Genomic DNA, 22020 nt, shown 5'->3' with positions numbered 1-22020 from the left:
ACCTCAGTGGACTGATAGACCCTTATCCTCTGGTCTGATGCAACTGCTTTAGCTCAGTGGACTGAGAGACCCTTATCCTCTGGCCTGATGCAACTGCTTTAGCTCAGTGGACTGGGAGACCCTTATCCTCTGGCCTGATGCAACTGCTTTAGCTCAGTGGACTGAGAGACCCTTATCCTCTGGTCTGATGCAACTGCTTTACCTCAGTGGACTGATAGACCCTTATCCTCTGGTCTGATGCAACTGCTTTAGCTCAGTGGACTGAGAGACCCTTATCCTCTGGCCTGATGCAACTGCTTTAGCTCAGTGGACTGGGAGACCCTTATCCTCTGGCCTGATGCAACTGCTTTAGCTCAGTGGACTGGGAGACTCTTATCCTCTGGCCTGATGCAACTGCTTTACCTCAGTGGACTGAGAGACCCTTATCCTCTGGCCTGATGCAACTGCTTTAGCTCAGTGGACTGAGAGACCCTTATCCTCTGGCCTGAAAAAGCAGTCAGTCAGCCAGTAAGGACTGTAACGTTGTTAATAAAACGCTTCCTGTTTAAAAAAATAATAAAATGATGGCCCACTTGACTCATAGCAGCATTCCAGCCAAGGTTAATGTCTGATTGGCGAGTGAGGGATGGAGTGTGAGGGGACTCATTCTCTAAAGAGCTACCCTCTCTTCCTTCTATCCTCTCTTCCTTCTACCCTCTCTTCCTTCTATCCTCTCTTCCTTCTACCCTCTCTTCCTTCTACCCTCTCTTCCTTCTACCCTCTCTTCCTTCTACCCTCTCTTCCTTCTACCCTCTCTTCCTTCTATCCTCTCTTCCTTGTGTTCTCTCTTCCTTCTATCCTCTCTTCCTTCTATCCTCTCTTCCTTCTACCCTCTCTTCCTTCTACCCTCTCTTCCTTCTACCCTCTCTTCCTTCTACCCTCTCTTCCTTCTACCCTCTCTTCCTTCTACCCTCTCTTCCTTCTACCCTCTCTTCCTTGTGTTCTCTCTTCCTTCTATTCTCTCTTCCTTGTGTTCTCTCTTCCGTATATCCTCTCCCCTCTCCATAGTCCCCGACTGTCTCTAACACTGGACTCTGAAGGACACTCGGGAGGGATGAAGGGATGCTGAACCAAAATCCTTCTTTAACGACCTGTCCTCTGTTCACTCCCTAATGCTCTTCCTCTGGCCTCTCCTCCCTTCCTGTCACTTGAGGATTGTACTGGACAACAGTGGCTTGTTTCAGCCACATCAGAATATAGCTAGGCTAATAGGAATACCAAGTATTTTATGCTCTGCTCTCCAGCGTCTCTCCAGCCTAGGCGTTTTGGCACTTCTCAACATGGCATCCTCCTGAATGTAGATGTGGACTTCGGCTCTGTGGACTTCGGCTCTGTGGACTTCGGCTCTGTGTCTGTGGACTTCGGCTCTGTGGACAGGAGAGAGAGAGGTGTCCACTACCTGCAGCATGGACTGAGACAGGAGAGAGAGAGTGGTGTCCACTACCTACAGCATGGACTGAGAGAGAGAGTGGTGTCCACTACCTGCAGAATGGACTGAGACAGGAGAGAGAGTGGTGTCCACTACCTGCAGCATGGACTGAGACAGGAGAGAGAGAGTTGTGTCCACTACCTGCAGCATGGACTGAGAGAGAGAGTGGTGTCCACTACCTGCAGAATGGACTGAGACAGGAGAGAGAGAGTGGTGTCCACTACCTACAGCATGGACTGAGAGAGAGAGTGGTGTCCACTACCTGCAGAATGGACTGAGACAGGAGAGAGAGAGTGGTGTCCACTACCTACAGCATGGACTGAGACAGGAGAGAGAGAGAGTGGTGTCCACTACCTACAGCATGGACTGAGACAGGAGAGAGAGAGAGTGGTGTCCACTACCTGCAGCATGGACTGAGACAGGAGAGAGAGAGTGGTGTCCACTACCTGCAGCATGGACTGAGACAGGAGAGAGAGAGTGGTGTCCACTACCTGCAGCATGGACTGAGACAGGAGAGAGAGTGGTGTCCACTACCTGCAGCATGGACTGAGACAGGAGAGAGAGAGTGGTGTCCACTACCTGCAGCATGGACTGAAACAGGAGAGAGAGAGAGTGGTGTCCACTACCTGCAGCATGGACTGAGACAGGAGAGAGAGAGTGGTGTCCACTACCTGCAGCATGGACTGAGACAGGAGAGAGAGAGTGGTGTCCACTACCTGCAGCATGGACTGAGACAGGAGAGAGAGAGTGGTGTCCACTACCTGCAGCATGGACTGAGACAGGAGAGAGAGTGGTGTCCACTACTTGCAGCATGGACTGAGACAGGAGAGAGAGAGTGGTGTCCACTACCTGCAGCATGGACTGAGACAGGAGAGAGAGAGTGGTGTCCACTACCTGCAGCATGGACTGAGACAGGAGAGAGAGAGAGTGGTGTCCACTACCTGCAGCATGGACTGAGACAGGAGAGAGAGAGTGGTGTCCACTACCTGCAGCATGGACTGAGACAGGAGAGAGAGTGGTGTCCACTACCTGCAGCATGGACTGAGACAGGAGAGAGAGAGTGGTGTCCACTACCTGCAGCATGGACTGAGACAGGAGAGAGAGAGTGGTGTCCACTACCTGCAGCATGGACTGAGACAGGAGAGAGAGAGTGGTGTCCACTACCTGCAGCATGGACTGAGACAGGAGAGAGAGAGTGGTGTCCACTACCTGCAGCATGGACTGAGACAGGAGAGAGAGAGTGGTGTCCACTACCTGCAGCATGGACTGAGACAGGAGAGAGAGAGTGGTGTCCACTACCTGCAGCATGGACTGAGACAGGAGAGAGAGAGTGGTGTCCACTACCTGCAGCATGGACTGAGACAGGAGAGAGAGAGTGGTGTCCACTACCTGCAGCATGGACTGAGACAGGAGAGAGAGAGTGGTGTCCACTACCTGCAGCATGGACTGAGACAGGAGAGAGAGAGTGGTGTCCACTACCTGCAGCATGGACTGAGACAGGAGAGAGAGAGTGGTGTCCACTACCTGCAGCATGGACTGAGACAGGAGAGAGAGTGGTGTCCACTACCTGCAGCATGGACTGAGACAGGAGAGAGAGAGTGGTGTCCACTACCTGCAGCATGGACTGAGACAGGAGAGAGAGAGTGGTGTCCACTACCTGCAGCATGGACTGAGACAGGAGAGAGAGAGTGGTGTCCACTACCTGCAGCATGGACTGAGACAGGAGAGAGAGAGTGGTGTCCACTACCTGCAGCATGGACTGAGACAGGAGAGAGAGAGTGGTGTCCACTACCTGCAGCATGGACTGAGACAGGAGAGAGAGAGTGGTGTCCACTACCTGCAGCATGGACTGAGACAGGAGAGAGAGAGTGGTGTCCACTACCTGCAGCATGGACTGAGACAGGAGAGAGAGAGAGTGGTGTCCACTACCTGCAGCATGGACTGAGACAGGAGAGAGAGAGTGGTGTCCACTACCTGCAGCATGGACTGAGACAGGAGAGAGAGAGTGGTGTCCACTACCTGCAGCATGGACTGAGACAGGAGAGAGAGAGTGGTGTCCACTACCTGCAGCATGGACTGAGACAGGAGAGAGAGAGAGTGGTGTCCACTACCTGCAGCATGGACTGAGACAGGAGAGAGAGAGTGGTGTCCACTACCTGCAGCATGGACTGAGACAGGAGAGAGAGAGTGGTGTCCACTACCTAAAATCAAATCAAATCAAATTGTATTTGTCACATACACATGGTTAGCAGATGTTAATGCGAGTGTAGCGAAATGCTTGTGCTTCTAGTTCCGACAATGCAGTGATAACCAACAAGTAATCTAACTAACAATTCCAAAACTACTGTCTTATACACAGTGTAAGGGGATAAGGAATATGTACATAAGGATATATGAATGAGTGATGGTACAGAGCAGCATACAGTAGATGGTATCGAGTACAGTATATACATATGAGATGAGTATGTAGACAAAGTAAACAAAGTGGCATAGTTAAAGTGGCTAGTGATACATGTATTACATAAGGATGCAGTCGATGATCTAGAGCACAGTATATACGTATGCATATGAGATGAATAATGTAGGGTATGTAACATTATATAAGGTAGCATTGTTTAAAGTGGCTAGTGATATATTTACATAATTTCCCATCAATTCCCATTATTAAAGTGGCTGGAGTTGGGTCAGTGTCAATGACAGTGTGTTGGCAGCAGCGACTCAATGTTAGTGGTGGCTGTTTAACAGTCTGATGGCCTTGAGATAGAAGCTGTTTTTCAGTCTCTCGGTCCCAGCTTTGATGCACCTGTACTGACCTCGCCTTCTGGATGATAGCGGGGTGAACAGGCAGTGGTTCGGGTGGTTGATGTCCTTGATGATCTTTATGGCCTTCCTGTAACATCGGGTGGTGTAGGTGTCCTGGAGGGCAGGTAGTTTGCCCCGGTGATGCGTTGTGCAGACCTCACTACCCTCTGGAGAGCCTTACGGTTGAGGCGGAGCAGTTGCCGTACCAGGCGGTGATACAGCCCGCCAGGATGCTCTCGATTGTGCATCTGTAGAAGTTTGTGAGTGCTTTTGGTGACAAGCCGAATTTCTTCAGCCTCCTGAGGTTGAAGAGGCGCTGCTGCGCCTTCTTCACGACGCTGTCAGTGTGAGTGGACCAATTCAGTTTGTCTGTGATGTGTATGCCGAGGAACTTAAAACTTGCTACCCTCTCCACTACTGATCCATCGATGTGGATAGGGGGTTCCCCTCTGCTGTTTCCTGAAGTCCACAATCATCTCCTTAGTTTTGTTGACGTTGAGTGTGAGGTTATTTTCCTGACACCACACTCCGAGGGCCCTCACCTCCTCCCTGTAGGCCGTCTCGTCGTTGTTGGTAATCAAGCCTACCACTGTTGTGTCGTCCGCAAACTTGATGATTGAGTTGGAGGCGTGCATGGCCACGCAGTCGTGGGTGAACAGGGAGTACAGGAGAGGGCTCAGAACGCACCCTTGTGGGGCCCCGTGTTGAGGATCAGCGGGGAGGAGATGTTGTTGCCTACCCTCACCACCTGTGGGCGGCCCGTCAGGAAGTCCAGTACCCAGTTGCACAGGGCGGGGTCGAGACCCAGGGTCTCGAGCTTGATGACGAGCTTGGAGGGTACTATGGTATTGAATGCCGAGCTGTAGTCGATGAACAGCATTCTCACATAGGTATTCCTCTTGTCCAGGTGGGTTAGGGCAGTGTGCAGTGTGGTTGAGATTGCATCGTCTGTGGACCTATTTGGGCGGTAAGCAAATTGGAGTGGGTCTAGGGTGTCAGGTAGGGTGGAGGTGATATGGTCCTTGACTAGTCTCTCAAAGCACTTCATGATGACGGAAGTGAGTGCTACGGGGCGGTAGTCGTTTAGCTCAGTTACCTTAGCTTTCTTGGGAACAGGAACAATGGTGGCCCTCTTGAAGCATGTGGGAACAGCAGACTGGTATAGGGATTGATTGAATATGTCCGTAAACACACCGGCCAGCTGGTCTGCGCATGCTCTGAGGGCGCGGCTGGGGATGCCGTCTGGGCCTGCAGCCTTGCGAGGGTTAACACGTTTAAATGTCTTACTCACCTCGGCTGCAGTGAAGGAGGACCGCATGTTTTCGTTGCAGGCCGTGTCAGTGGCACTGTATTGTCCTCAAAGCGGGCAAAAAGTGATTTAGTCTGCCTGGGAGCAAGACATCCTGGTCCGTGACTGGGCTGGGTTTCTTCTTGTAGTCCGTGATTGACTGTAGACCTGCCACATGCCTCTTGTGTCTGAGCCATTGAATTGAGATTCCACTTTGTCTCTGTACTGGCGCTTAGCTTGTTTAATAGCCTTGCGGAGGGAATAGCTGCATTGTTTATATTCGGACATATTACCAGACACCTTGCCCTGATTAAAAGCAGTGGTTCGCTTTCAGTTTCACGCGAATGCTGCCATCAATCCACGGTTTCTGGTTTGGGAATGTTTTTATCGTTGCTATGGGAACGACATCTTCGACGCACGTTCTAATGAACTCGCACACCGAATCAGCGTATTCGTCAATATTTCCATCTGGCCCTTGTCGAAACATGTCCCAGTCCACGTGATGGAAGCAGTCTTGGAGTGTGGAGTCAGCTTGGTCTGACCAGCGTTGGACAGACCTCAGCGTGGGAGCCTCTTGTTTTAGTTTCTGCCTGTAGGCAGGGATCAGCAAAATGGAGTCGTGGTCAGCTTTTCCGATAGGGGGGCGGGGCAGGGCCTTATATGCGTCGCGGAAGTTAGAGTAACAATGATCCAAGGTTTTACCACCCCTGGTTGCGCAATCGATATGCTGGTAAAATTTAGGGAGTACCTGCAGCATGGACTGAGACAGGAGAGAGAGAGTGGTGTCCACTACCTGCAGCATGGACTGAGACAGGAGAGAGAGCGAGTGGTGTCCACTACCTGCAGCATGGACTGAGACAGGAGAGAGAGAGTGGTGTCCACTACCTGCAGCATGGACTGAGACAGGAGAGCGAGAGTTATGGCCCCTAAGTTATGGCTAGCTGACTGGATGGCTGACTGGGTGGCTGGCTGACTGGGTGGCTGGCTGACTGGATGGCTGGCTGACTGGATGGCTGGCTGACTGGATGGCTGGCTGACTGGATGGCTGGCTGACTGGAAGTGTAGCTGACTAGATGGCTGGCTGACTGGATGGCTAGCTGGATGGATGGCTAGCTGACTGGATGACTGGATGGATGGCTGACTGGATGGATGGCTGACTGGATGGATGGATGGCTAGCTGACTGGATGGATGGCTGACTGGAAGTATAGCTGACTGGATGGCTGGCTGACTGGATGGCTAGCTGGATGGATGGCTAGCTGACTGGATGACTGGATGGATGGCTGACTGGATGGATGGATGGCTAGCTGACTGGATGGCTAGCTGACTGGATGGCTGGCTGATTGGATGGATGGCTGACTGGATGGTTGGCTGGCTGACTGGGTGGCTGGCTGACTGGGTGGCTGGCTGACTGGATGGATGCCTGACTGGATTGCTGGCTGACTGGATTGCTGGCTGACTGGATGGCTGGCTGACTGAATGGCTAGCTGACTGGATGGCTAGCTGACTTGCTGACTGTCTGGATGGATGGCTGGCTGACTGGATGGATGGCTGACTGGATTGCTAGCTGACTGGATGGCTAGCTGGCTGGATGGCTAGCTGGCTGGCTGACTGGATGGCTAGCAGGATAACTGACTGACTGGATAACTGGCTGGATGGCTAGCTGACTGGATAACTGACTGGATGGCTAGCTGGATTGCTAACTGACTGGATGGCTAGCTGGATTGCTAGTTGACTGGATGGCTAGCTGGATTGCTAGTTGACTGGATGGCTAGCTGGATTGCTAGCTGACTGGATGGCTAGCTGGATTGCTAGCTGACTGGATGGCTAGCTGGGATTGCTAGCTGACTGGATGGCTAGCTGGATGATGGCTAGCCATCCAGCTCTGGTCTCTCATCGTTGTGACTCACAAGGCTCTGGTCTCTCATCGTTGTGACTCACAAGGCTCTGGTCTCTCATCGTTGTGACTCACAAGGCTCTGGTCTCTCATCGTTGTGACTCACAAGGCTCTGGTCTCTCATCGTTGTGACTCACAAGGCTCTGGTCTCTCATCGTTGTGACTCACAAGGCTCTGGTCTCTCATCGTTGTGACTCACAAGGCTCTGGTCTCTCATCGTTGTGACTCACAAGGCTCTGGTCTCTCATCGTTGTGACTCACAAGGCTCTGGTCTCTCTCATCGTTGTGACTCACAAGGCTCTGGGTCTCTCATCGTTGTGACTCACAAGGCTCTGGTCTCTCATCGTTGTGACTCACAAGGCTCTGGTCTCTCATCGTTGTGACTCACAAGGCTCTGGTCTCTCATCGTTGGGACTCACAAGGCTCTGGTCTCTCATCGTTGTGACTCACAAGGCTCTGGTCTCTCATCGTTGTGTGCTTGTAAACAAACCCCACGTGATTGGGGACTAAATCAAATCAAGCTTTATTTATACAGCCCATTTCAGACATGGAATACAACACAATGTGCTTTACAGGGAAAAACACTATGAAATTAAAAGCTGAAATATTTACTACACAACAAACAAGATAAAAAAAAGCAAAAGAATGACTGAAAAGCTACAAATGTGTTTCAAGATCTCTTAAATATGTCCACAGTTTCAGCCCCCCTCAGGTTCTCTGGCAGGCTATTCCAGAGGCTGGGGTCAAAGTAACTAGAGGCTGTCTCTCCATGTCTCCTGGTCCTAGGCTTTGGATTAGTTAAAAGGCTGTCTCTCCATGCCTCCTGGTCCTAGGCTTTGGATTAGTTAAAAGGCTGTCTCTCCATGTCTCCTGGTCCTAGGCTTTGGATTAGTTAAAAGGCTGTCTCTCCATGCCTCCTGGTCCTAGGCTTTGGATTAGTTAAAAGGCTGTCTCTCCATGCCTCTTGGTCCTGGGCTTTGGGATAGTTAAAAGGCTGTCTCTCCATGCCTCTTGGTCCCAGGCTTTGGGATCTTTAAAGGTGTCTCTCCATGCCTCTTGGCTGGGCTTTGGGATAGTTAAAAGGCTCTCTCCATCCTCTTGGTCCCAGGCTTTGGGATAGTTAAAAGGCTGTCTCTCCATGCATCTTGGCTCTAGGCTTTGGGATTTAAAAGCCTGTCTCTCCACTCTTGTCCAAGGCTTTGGGATAGTTAAAAGGCTGTCTATGCCTCTTGGTCATTTACCACTAAGACTGTCTCTGCCTCTTGGCTCTAGGATCATTTACCACTTAAGACTGTCTCTCCATGCCTCTTGGCTCTGGGCATTTACCAGGAAGACTGTCTCTGTGTTGGCTCTAGGTCCCAGGCTTTGGGATTTTGGATCATTTACCACTAAGACTGTCTCTGTGTTGGCTCTAGGATCATTTACCACTAAGACTGTCTCTGTGTTGGCTCTAGGATCATTTACCACTTAACTAAGACTGTCTCTGTGTTGGCTCTAGGATCATTTACCACTAAGACTGTCTCTGTGTTGGCTCTAGGATCATTTACCACTAAGACTGTCTCTGTGTTGGCTCTAGGATCATTTACCACTAAGACTGTCTCTGTGTTGGCTCTAGGATCATTTACCACTAAGACTGTCTCTGTGTTGGCTCTAGGATCATTTACCACTAAGACTGTCTCTGTGTTGGCTCTAGGATCATTTACCACTAAGACTGTCTCTGTGTTGGCTCTAGGATCATTTACCACTAAGACTGTCTCTGTGTTGGCTCTAGGATCATTTACCACTAAGACTGTCTCTGTGTTGGCTCTAGGATCATTTACCACTAAGACTGTCTCTGTGTTGGCTCTAGGATCATTTACCACTAAGACTGTCTCTGTGTTGGCTCTAGGATCATTTACCACTAAGACTGTCTCTGTGTTGGCTCTAGGATCATTTACCACTAAGACTGTCTCTGTGTTGGCTCTAGGATCATTAACTAAGACTGTCTCTGTGTTGGCTCTAGGATCATTTACCACTTAACTAAGACTGTCTATTTGTTGGCTCTAGGATCATTTACCACTAAGACTGTCTCTGTGTTGGCTCTAGGATCATTTACCACTAAGACTGTCTCTGTGTTGGCTCTAGGATCATTTACCAGGAAGACTCTCTGTGTTGGCTCTAGGATCATTTACTAAGACTGTCTCTGTGTTGGCTCTAGGATCATTTACCACTTAACTAAGACTGTCTCTGTGTTGGCTCTAGGATCATTTACCACTAAGACTGTCTCTGTGTTGGCTCTAGGATCATTTACCACTAAGACTGTCTCTGTGTTGGCTCTAGGATCATTTACCACTAAGACTGTCTCTGTGTTGGCTCTAGGATCATTTCCCACTTAACTAAGACTGTCTCTGTGTTGGCTCTAGGATCATTTACCACGAAGACTGTCTCTGTGTTGGCTCTAGGATCATTTACCACTAAGACTGTCTCTGTGTTGGCTCTAGGATCATTTACCACTTAACTAAGGCCGTGTTGTGGTGGGAATGAAAACCAATTTTTCAAAAATACAGTTCACACTTAAATGATTTAGCTGTTTGAACACCAATTTCTACAGAAGTTTGATTAAGAATGGAAGGCTGGAGATTGAAGAAAGATGCTAAGAGCTTTTCTTCAGAAGGTGTTTCACCATAGCAGTTTTTAGTGAGGTGGGAAAAGTGCCCGAAAACAGGGAGGGATTAACAATAGCTTGTACTTCTTCAGATATGCTATTAAAAATAGTTTTGAAGGTGGTGGGGATAGGATGGAGAAGGCAGGTAGAGGGCTTAAGTTGTGATATCACTCTCCTGAGTATGTCTGTGTCAACCAGGGAAATAAATCCACAGTGCCTTTGTGTGGTAGGCTAGGGCTCATATCATCAAACTTCTCATCAGGTCTTGACTGATACCCAGCCTTGTGTTGGTTGTCTTATCTCTGAAATATGCCACAAACTTCCATGTGGAGGAACATTCACAGGTATAATTTATCAGGCCATCAATGGTGGAGAAGAGCACTCTCAAATTATTCTGATTTAATAGTGACCAAGTACGAAAAACGAGCCCGTCTGGCATTTCTAATTGCCATACAGTTAAACATTTTAGAACGCCTTCTCATTCAAGGGTTTTTCTCCATTGTAGAATAATAGTGAAGATGACATCAAAACTATGAAATGACACATATGGAATCATGTAGTAACCCAAAACAATCTAAATGTATTTTATATTTGAGACTCTTCAAAGTAACCACCCTTCAAATGCCAACCGAATTATCTCCCAAGAGAATTCTCGTTGGTTATTGTCACATCCGTGTATATCCCCCCTCAAGCTGATACCACGACGGCCCTCAAGGAACTTCACTGGACTTTATGCAAACTGGAAACCATATGTTATGAGGCTGCATTTATTGTACCTGGGTATTTTAACAAAGCAACTTTGAGAACAAGACTCCCTAAATTCATATTGACTGTAGCACTCTCACCGGTAAAACACTGGATCACTGCTGCATACGAGGCCCCGCCTTCCTTTCGGCATATCTGACCACGACTCCATTTTGCTTCTCCCTTCCTATAGGCAGAAACTCAAACAGGAAGTACCTGTGCCAAGGACTATTCCGCGCTGGTCTGACCAATTGGAATCCACACTTCAAGATAGTTTTGATCACGCGGACTGGGACATGTTCCGGGTATCCTCAGAGAATAATATCGACGTATACGCAGAATCGGTGAGTGAGTTTATAAGGAAGTGTGTAAGAGATGTTGTACCCACTGTGACTATTAAAACCTACCCTAACCAGAAACCATGGATAGATGGTGGCATTCGTGCAAAACTGAAAGTAAGAACCACCGCATTTAACCATGGCAAGATGACTGGTGATATGGCTGAACATAAACGGTGTAGTTATTCCCTCCGCAAGACAATCAAACAGGCACAATGCCAGTACAGGGACAAGGTGGAGTCGGAACTCAACAGTTCAGACACGAGATGTATGTGGCAGGGTCTACAGACAATCACGGGCAACAAAAGAAAAACCAGCCACATCGCAGACACCGTCTTGCATCCAGACAAACTAAACACCTTCTTTGCCCGCTTTGAGGATAACCCAGTGCCACCGACGCGACCTGCTACCAAGGACTGTGGGCTCTCCTTCTCCATGCCCGATGTGAGTAAGACATTTAAACATTTTAATCCTCACAAGGCTGCCAGCCCAGACGGCATCCTTAGCCGCATCCTCAGAGCATGCGCAGACCAGCTGGCTGGTGTGTTTACGGACATATTCAATCTCTCCAGTCTGCTGTTCCCATATGCTTCAAGATGGCCACCATTTTTGCTGTATCCAAGAAAGTCATTCAGTTCAGTTACCATCGCCCCATAGCACTCACTTCTGTCGTCATGAAGTGCTTTGAGAGGCTAGTCAAGGGTCATATCACCCCCACCTTAACTGTCACCCTAGACCCACTTCAATTTGCTTACTGCCCCAATAGGTCCACAGACGCTGCAATATCTATTGCACTCCACACTGCCCTTTCCCACCTGGACAAAAGGAACACCTATGTGAGCATGTTGTTCATTGACGAGAGCTCAGCGTTCAACACCATAGTGCCCTCAAAGCTCATCACTAAGCTAAGGGCCCTGGGACTTAACATCTCCCTCTGCAAATGGATCCTGGGCTTCCTGATGGTCCGCCCCCAGGTGGTAAGGGTAGGTAACAACACATCCGCCACGCTGATCCTCAACACGGGGGTCCCTCAGGGGTGCGTGCTCAGTCCCCTCCTGGTACTCCCTGTTCACTCATGACTGCAAGGCCAAGCACGACTCCAATACCATCATTAAGTTTGTCGATGACACAACAGTGGTAGGCCTGATCACCGACAACAACGAGACAGCCTATAGGGAGGAGGTCAGAGACCTGGCCGTGTGGTACCAGGACAACAACCTCTCCCTCAACACGATCAAGAAAAAGATTATTGTGGTCTACAGGAAAATGAGGAGCACGCCCCCATTCTCATCGACGGGGCTATAGTGGAGCAGGTTGAGAGCTTCAAGTTCCTTGGTGTCCACATCAACAACAAACTACCATGGTCCAATCACACCAAGACAGCTGTGAAGAGGGCACGAAAAAAATATATTCCCCCTCAGGAGACTGAAAAATTTGGCATGGGTCCTCAGATCCTCAAAAGGTTCGACAGCTGCACCATCGAGAGCTGGTTGCCTGGTATGATAACTGCTCGGCCTCCGAACGCAAGGTGCTACAGAGGGCAGTGCGTACGGCCCAGTACATCACTGGGGCCAAGCTTCCTGCTATCCAGGACCACCAGGCGGTGTCAGAGGAAGTCTAGGTCCAAGTCTAGGTCCAAGAGGTTTATTAACAGCTTCTACCCCCCAAGCCATAAGACTCCTGAACATCTAATCAAAGGGCTACCCAGACTATTTGCATTGCCCCCCCCTACACTGATGCTACTCTCTGTTATCTGTGCATAGTCACTTGTACATATTACCTCAATTATCTCGACTAACCGTTGGCCCCACACATTGACTGTACCGGTACCCCCTGTATATAGCCTCCACATTGACTGTACCGGTACCCCCTGTATATAGCCTCCACATTGACTCTGTACCGGTACCCCCTGTATATAGCCTCCACATTGACTCTGTACCGGTACCCCCTGTATATAGCCTCCACATTGACTCTGTACCGGTACCCCCTGTATATAGCCTCCACATTGACTGTACCGGTACCCCCTGTATATAGCCTCCACATTGACTCTATACCGGTACCCCCTGTATATAGCCTCCACATTGACTGTACCGGTACCCCCTGTATATAGCCTCCACATTGACTCTGTACCGGTACCCCCTGTATATAGCCTCCACATTGACTCTGTACCGGTACCCCCTGTATATAGCCTCCACATTAACTCTGTACCGGTACCCCCTGTATATAGCCTCCACATTGACTGTACCAGTACCCCTTGTATATAGCCTCCACATTGACTGTACCGGTACCCCCTGTATATAGCCTCCACATTGACTCTGTACCGGTACCCCCTGTATATAGCCTCCACATTGACTCTGTACTGTTACCCCCTGTATATAGCCTCCACATTGACTCTGTACCGGTACCCCCCGTATATAGCCTCCACATTGACTCTGTACTGGTACCCCCTGTATATAGCCTCCACATTGACTCTGTACCGGTACCCCCTGTATATTGCCTCCACATTGACTCTGTACCGGTACCCCCTGTATATATAGCCTCCACATTGACTCTGTACCGGTACCACCTGTATATAGCCTCCACATTGACTCTGTACCGGTACCCCCCGTATATAGCCTCCACATTGACTCTGTACCGGTACCCCCTGTATATAGCCTCCACATTGACTCTGTACCGGTACCCCCTGTATATAGCCTCCACATTGACTCTGTACCGGTACCCCCTGTATATAGCCTCCACATTGACTCTGTACCGTAATACCCTGGATATAGCCTCCACATTGACTCTGTACCGTAATACCCTGTATATAGCCTCCACATTGACTGTACCGGTACCCCCTGTATATAGCCTCCACATTGACTCTGTACCGGTACCCCCTGTATATAGCCTCCACATTGACTCTGTACTGTTACCCCCTGTATATAGCCTCCACATTGACTCTGTACCGGTACCCCCTGTATATAGCCTCCACATTGACTCTGTACCGGTACCCCCTGTATATAGCCTCCACATTGACTCTGTACTGTAATACCCTGTATATAGCCTCCACATTGACTCTGTACCGTAATACCCTGTATATAGCCTCCACATTGACTCTGTACCGTAATACCCTGTATATAGCCTCCACATTGACTCTGTACCGTAATACCCTGTATATAGCCTCCACATTGACTCTGTACCGGTACCCCCTGTATATAGCCTCCACATTGACTCTGTACCGTAATACCCTGTATATAGCCTCCACATTGACTCTGTACCGTAATACCCTGTATATAGCCTCCACATTGACTCTGTACCGGTACCCCCTGTATATAGCCTCCACATTGACTCTGTACCGGTACCCCCCGTATATAGCCTCCACATTGACTCTGTACCGGTACCCCCTGTATATAGTCTCCACATTGACTCTGTACCGGTACGCCCTGTATATAGCCTCCAAACTGACTCTGTACCGGTAACCCCCGTATATAGCCTCCACATTGACTCTGTACCGTAATACCCTGTATATAGCCCACATTGACTCTGTACCGGTACCCCCTGTATATAGCCTCCACATTGACTCTGTACCAGTACCCCCTGTATATAGCCTCCACATTGACTCTGTACCGGTACCCCCTGTATATAGCCTCCACATTGACTCTGTACCGTAATACCCTGTATATAGCCTCCACATTGACTCTGTACCGTAATACCCTGTATATAGCCTCCACATTGACTCTGTATAGCCCTGTATATAGCCTCCACATTGACTCTGTCTGTATATAGCCTCCACATTGACTCTGTACCCTCTGTACCGTAATACCCTGTTTATAGCCTCCACATTGACTCTGTACCGTAATACCCCTGTATATAGCCTCCACATTGACTCTGTACCGTAATACCCTGTATATAGCCTCCACATTGACTCTGTACCGTAATACCCTGTATATAGCCTCCACATTGACTCTGTACCTTAATACCCTGTATATAGCCTCCACATTGACTCTGTACCGGTACCCCCTGTATATAGCCTCCACATTGACTCTGTACCGTAATACCCTGTATATAGCCTCCACATTGACTCTGTACCGTAATACCCTGTATATAGCCTCCACATTGACTCTGTACCGTAATACCCTGTATATAGCCTCCACATTGACTCTGTACACCCCTGATATAGCCTCCACATTGACTCTGTACCGGTACCCCTGTATATAGCCTCCACATTGACTCTGTACCGTATTACCCTGTATATAGCCTCCACATTGACTCTGTACCGTAATACCCTGTATATAGCCTCCACATTGACTCTGTACCGTAATACCCTGGATATAGCCTCCACATTGACTCTGTACCGTAATACCCTGTATATAGCCTCCCATTGTCTCTGTGCAGGTATGTATATAGCCTCCACATTGACTCTGTACCGGTACCCCTGTATATAGCCTCCACATTGACTCTGTACCAGTACCCCTGTATATAGTCTCCACATTGACTCTGTACCGGTACCCCCTGTATATAGCCTCCACATTGACTCTGTACCGGTACCCCCTGTATATAGCCTCCACATTGACTCTGTACCGGTACCCCCTGTATATAGCCTCCACATTGACTCTGTACTGGTACCCCCTGTATATAGCCTCCACATTGACTCTGTACCGGTACCCCCTGTATATAGCCTCCACATTGACTCTGTACTCCCTGGATATAGCCTCCACATTGACTCTGTACCGTAATACCCTGTATATAGCCTCCACATTGACTCTGTACCAGTACCCCCTGTATATAGTCTCCACATTGACTCTGTACCGTAATACCCTGTATATAGCCTCCACATTGACTCTGTACCAGTACCCCCTGTATATAGTCTCCACATTGACTCTGTACCGGTACCCCCTGTATATAGCCTCCACATTGACTCTGTACTGGTACCCCCTGTATATAGCCTCCACATTGACTCTGTACCGGTACCCCCTGTATATAGCCTCCACATTGACTCTGTACCCTACCCCCTGTATATAGCCTCCACATTGACTCTGTACTGGTACCCCCCTGTATATAGCCTCCACATTGACTCTGTACCGGTACCCCCTGTATATAGCCTCCACATTGACTCTGTACTGGTACCCCCTGTATATAGCCTCCACATTGACTCTGTACCGGTACCCCCTGTATATAGCCTCCACATTGACTCTGTACCGGTACCCCCTGTATATAACCTCCACATTGACTCTGTACCGTAATACCCTGTATATAGCCTCCACATTGACTCTGTACCGGTACCCCCTGTATATACCCTCCACATTGACTCTGTACCGGTACCCTCTGTATATAGCCTCCACATTGACTCTGTACTGGTACCCCCTGTATATAGCCTCCACATTGACTCTGTACTGGTACCCCCTGTATATAGACTCCACATTGACTCTGTACTGGTACCCCCTGTATATAGCCTCCACATTGACTCTGTACTGGTACCCCCTGTATATAGCCTCCACATTGACTCTGTACCGGTACCCCTGTATATAGCCTCCACAATGACTCTGTACTGGTACCCCCCTGTATATAGCCTCCACAATGACTCTGTACTGGTACCCCCTGTATATACCCTCCACATTGACCTTCTATTGTTATTTTACTGCTGCTCTGTAATTATTACTTTTTAATTTCATTTTTTTTTATAACTCCTGTTGTATTTGGCGCATATGACAAATACAATTTGATTTGTGTCTAGTTGTGGATAAAAACACTGGTGGGCTAGCACTGCTAGCATTAGCCTGCTACATTTTCATGATGGCTAACAGCTACAGCTACATAACAGGAATCCGGGACACAAATTTGCGGAATCCGTAGCAAAAACTAACATTAGATACGATTGAATCAAAACAACAGCCAGAGTGTAAACAGTATACTGTTCTGTTGCTAAGCGTGTAAACAGTATACTGTTCTGTTGCTAAGCGTGTAAACAGTATACTGTTCTGTTGCTAAGCGTCATCATAATGAAATTAAGAAGTTAATTCTAACGAATTGATATCGGTATTTTCTTAAACACTTCAAAATAAATTGTTTCAACGGTATTGACGGTTTTGAAAACCCACCTGTCTTTTTTCCAAATACCCCTGTATTCTGTATATATGGTATACTACCCAAGCCTAGTATTCATGGTGTGTGTATGTGGTGTGTCTCCTCAGGCCCAGATAGCCTTCCTGCAGGGAGAGAGGAAAGGACAGGAGAACCTGAAGAAGGATCTCGTCAGGAGGATTAAGATGCTGGAATATGCCCTCAAACAGGAGAGGTACGCACCCTGCATCTTACCACATTACACGGCCTTCTGACATCATACTGACGTCATCACATTTAACCCCTGTGACCTTTCACATTTAATTCACCACACTGATAATGACAGAGGGCCTGACAGCCAAAAGTTACATCTCTACATGACGTCTTCAAATGACCATGAGACTTAACACAGCAGAAATCAGAGGGTCTACAATGCCAGGGGGATAAAGGGAGTCCCTGGTGTGACGTGTCTGTACAGCCTGTACACGGGGTACCAGTACTGAGTCCATTAATACACACGGGGTACCAGTACTGAGTCCATTAATACACACGGGGTACCAGTACTGAGTCCATTAATACACACGGGGTACCAGTACTGAGTCCATTAATACACACGGGTTACCAGTACTGAGTCCATTAATACACACGGGGTACCAGTACTGAGTCCATTAATACACACGGGGTACCAGTACTGAGTCCATTAATACACACGGGGTACCAGTACTGAGTCCATTAATACACAATGGGTACCAGTACTGAGTCCATTAATACACAATGGGTACCAGTACTGAGTCCATTAACACACAATGAGTAACTTGGCTATATACACAGGCTACCAGTACTGAGTCGATTAACACACAATGAGTAACTTGGCTATATACACGGGCTACCAGTACTGAGTCCATTAACACACAATGAGTAACGGTAACTTGGCTATATACACGGGGTACCAGTACTGAGTCCATTAACTTCTTGCGTCGAGCCATCCAGGATCCGGGATCGTGAATACAGCCTCAAGTCCATTAGCATAACACAACGTTAACTATTCATGAAAATCGCAAATGAAATGAAATAAATATGCTAGCTCTCAAGCTTAGCCTTTTGTTAACAACACTGTCATCTCAGATTTTCAAAAAATATGCTTCTCAACCATAGCAAAACAAGCATTTGTGTAGACAACTTGGAGAAACGATAGAAAGGGCAGGCTCATTCGTGGCGCTTTCACAGCCATATAAGGAGACAATGAAAAAACAGAGCGTCAAAAATCCTGCTCATTTCCTGTTTGAAGTTTCATCTTGGTTTCGCCTGTAGCATCAGTTCTGGGGCACTCACAGATATCTTTGCAGTTTTGGAAACGTCAGAGTGTTTTCTTTCCAAAGCTGTCAATTATATGCATAGTCGAGCATCTTTTTGTGACAAAATATTGCGCTTAAAACGGGCACGTTTTCTTATCCAATGATGAAATAGCGCCCCCATAGCTTCAACAGGTTAATACACCATGAGTAACGGTAGCTTGGCTATATACACGGGGTACCAGTACATTAACACATGAGTAACTTGGCTATATACACGGGGTACTAGTACTGAGTCGATTAACACACCATGAGTAACGGTAGCTTGGCTATATACACGGGGTACTAGTACTGAGTCGATTAACACATGAGTAACTAACTTGGCTATATACACAGGGTACTAGTACTGAGTCGATTAACACATGAGTAACTTGGCTATATACACAGGGTACTAGTACTGAGTCGATTAACACATGAGTAACTTGGCTATATACACAGGGTACTAGTACTGAGTCGATTAACACATGAGTAACTTGGCTATATACACAGGGTACTAGTACTGAGTCGATTAACACATGAGTAACTTGGCTATATACACAGGGTACTAGTACTGAGTCGATTAACACATGAGTAACTTGGCTATATACACAGGGTACTAGTACTGAGTCGATTAACACATGAGTAACTTGGCTATATACACAGGGTACTAGTACTGAGTCGATTAACACATGAGTAACTTGGCTATATACACAGGGTACTAGTACTGAGTCGATTAACACATGAGTAACTTGGCTATATACACAGGGTACTAGTACTGAGTCGATTAACACATGAGTAACTTGGCTATATACACAGGGTACTAGTACTGAGTCGATTAACACATGAGTAACTTGGCTATATACACAGGGTACTAGTACTGAGTCGATTAACACATGAGTAACTTGGCTATATACACAGGGTACTAGTACTGAGTCGATTAACACATGAGTAACTTGGCTATATACACAGGGTACTAGTACTGAGTCGATTAACACATGAGTAACTTGGCTATATACACAGGGTACTAGTACTGAGTCGATTAACACATGAGTAACTTGGCTATATACACAGGGTACTAGTACTGAGTCCATTAACACACAATGAGTAACTTGGCTATATACACAGGGTACCAGTACTGAGTCCATTAACACCATCCAGGATCGGGATCGTTGCCTCAAGTATACACAACGGTAACTATTCATGAAATGAAATGAAATAAATATGCGCTCTCAAGCTTAAACAACACTGTCATCTCAGATTTTCAAAAAATATGCTTCTCAACCATAGCAAAACAAGCATTTGTGTAGACAACTTGGAGAAACGATTAACACAGGCTCATTCGTAACAGCCATATAAGGAGACAATGAAAAAACAGGCGTCAAAAATCTGCTCATTTCACTGTTTGAGTTTCATCTTGGTTTCGCCTGGTAGCATCAGTTCTGGGGCACTCACAGATATCTTTGCATTTTGGAAACGTCAGAGTGTTTTCTTTCCAAAGCTGTCAATTATATGCATAGGAGCATCTTTTTGTGACAAAATATTGCGCTTAAACACAGGGTTTTCTTACCAATGATGAAATACTAGCTTCAACAGGTTAATACACCATGAGTAACTTTGGCTATATACACAGGGTACCAGTACATTAACACATGAGTAACTTGGCTATATACACAGGGTACTAGTACTGAGTCGATTAACACACCATGAGTAACTTGGCTATATACACAGGGTACTAGTACTGAGTCGATTAACACACCATGAGTAACTTGGCTATATACACAGGGTACTAGTACTGAGTCGATTAACACACCATGAGTAACTTGGCTATATACACAGGGTACTAGTACTGAGTCGATTAACACATGAGTAACTTGGCTATATACACAGGGTACTAGTACTGAGTCGATTAACACATGAGTAACTTGGCTATATACACAGGGTACTAGTACTGAGTCGATTAACACATGAGTAACTTGGCTATATACACAGGGTACTAGTACTGAGTCGATTAACACATGAGTAACTTGGCTATATACACAGGGTACTAGTACTGAGTCGATTAACACATGAGTAACTTGGCTATATACACAGGGTACTAGTACTGAGTCGATTAACACATGAGTAACTTGGCTATATACACAGGGTACTAGTACTGAGTCGATTAACACATGAGTAACTTGGCTATATACACAGGGTACTAGTACTGAGTCGATTAACACATGAGTAACTTGGCTATATACACAGGGTACTAGTACTGAGTCGATTAACACATGAGTAACTTGGCTATATACACAGGGTACTAGTACTGAGTCGATTAACACATGAGTAACTTGGCTATATACACAGGGTACTAGTACTGAGTCGATTAACACACCATGAGTAACTTGGCTATATACACAGGAGTCCATTAACACACAATACCAGTACTGAGTCCATTAACACACCATGAGTAACGGTAACTTGGCTATATACACGGGGTACTAGTACTGAGTCCATTAACACATGAGTAACTTGGCTATATACACAAGGTACTAGTACTGAGTCGATTAACACACCATGAGTAACTTGGCTATATACACGGGGTACCAGTACTGAGTCCATTAACACACAATGGGGTACCAGTACTGAGTCCATTAACACACAATGAGTAACGGTAACTTGGCTATATACACGGGTACTAGTACTGAGTCCATTAACACATGAGTAACTTGGCTATATACACGGGGTACTAGTACTGAGTCGATTAACACACCATGAGTAACGGTAACTTGGCTATATACACAGGGTACTAGTACTGAGTCGATTAACACACAATGAGTAACGGTAACTTGGCTATATACACAGGGTACCAGTACATTAACACATGAGTAACTTGGCTATATACACGGGGTACTAGTACTGAGTCCATTAACACATGAGTAACTTGGCTATATACACGGGGTACTAGTACTGAGTCGATTAACACACCATGAGTAACGGTAACTTGGCTATATACACAGGGTACTAGTACTGAGTCGATTAACACACAATGAGTAACTTGGCTATATACACAGGGTACCAGTACATTAACACATGAGTAACTTGGCTATATACACGGGGTACTAGTACTGAGTCGATTAACACACCATGAGTAACGGTAACTTGGCTATATACACAGGGTACCAGTACATTAACACATGAGTAACTTGGCTATATACACGGGGTACCAGTACTGAGTCGATTAACACACAATGAGTAACGGTAACTTGGCTATATACACAGGGTACCAGTACTGAGTCGATTAACACACCATGTGTAACGGTAACTGGGCTATATACACAGGGTACTAGTACTGAGTCGATTAACACATGAGTAACTAACTGGCTATATACACGGGTACCAGTACTGAGTCCATTAACACACAATGAGTAACTGGCTATATACACAGGGTACCAGTACTGAATTAACACACCACTGAGTAACGGTAACTGG

At 47.1% G+C, this 22020-nt stretch overlaps 1 protein-coding gene across 3 annotated transcripts in view; it reads left to right on the top strand.

Annotated features, from left to right (window-relative positions):
* LOC115125706 (striatin-like) overlaps window positions 1-22020 on the top strand; it is an 82709-nt gene that overhangs the window by 4043 nt on the left and 56646 nt on the right. For all 3 annotated transcript variants that reach the window (XM_065002722.1, XM_065002721.1, XM_065002720.1), the window contains exon 2: window positions 17350-17453. In XM_065002722.1, the coding sequence (XP_064858794.1) occupies window positions 17350-17453 (104 nt within the window). The remainder of the gene's footprint in view (window positions 1-17349; window positions 17454-22020) is intronic.

Source organism: Oncorhynchus nerka, linkage group LG16 (genome assembly GCF_034236695.1).
Source record: "Oncorhynchus nerka isolate Pitt River linkage group LG16, Oner_Uvic_2.0, whole genome shotgun sequence".
In the NCBI taxonomy this organism is placed as follows: Eukaryota; Metazoa; Chordata; class Actinopteri; order Salmoniformes; family Salmonidae; genus Oncorhynchus; species Oncorhynchus nerka.
The sequence above is the reverse complement of the archived record's forward strand: the minus strand, read 5'-3'. Positions and strand labels throughout refer to the sequence as shown.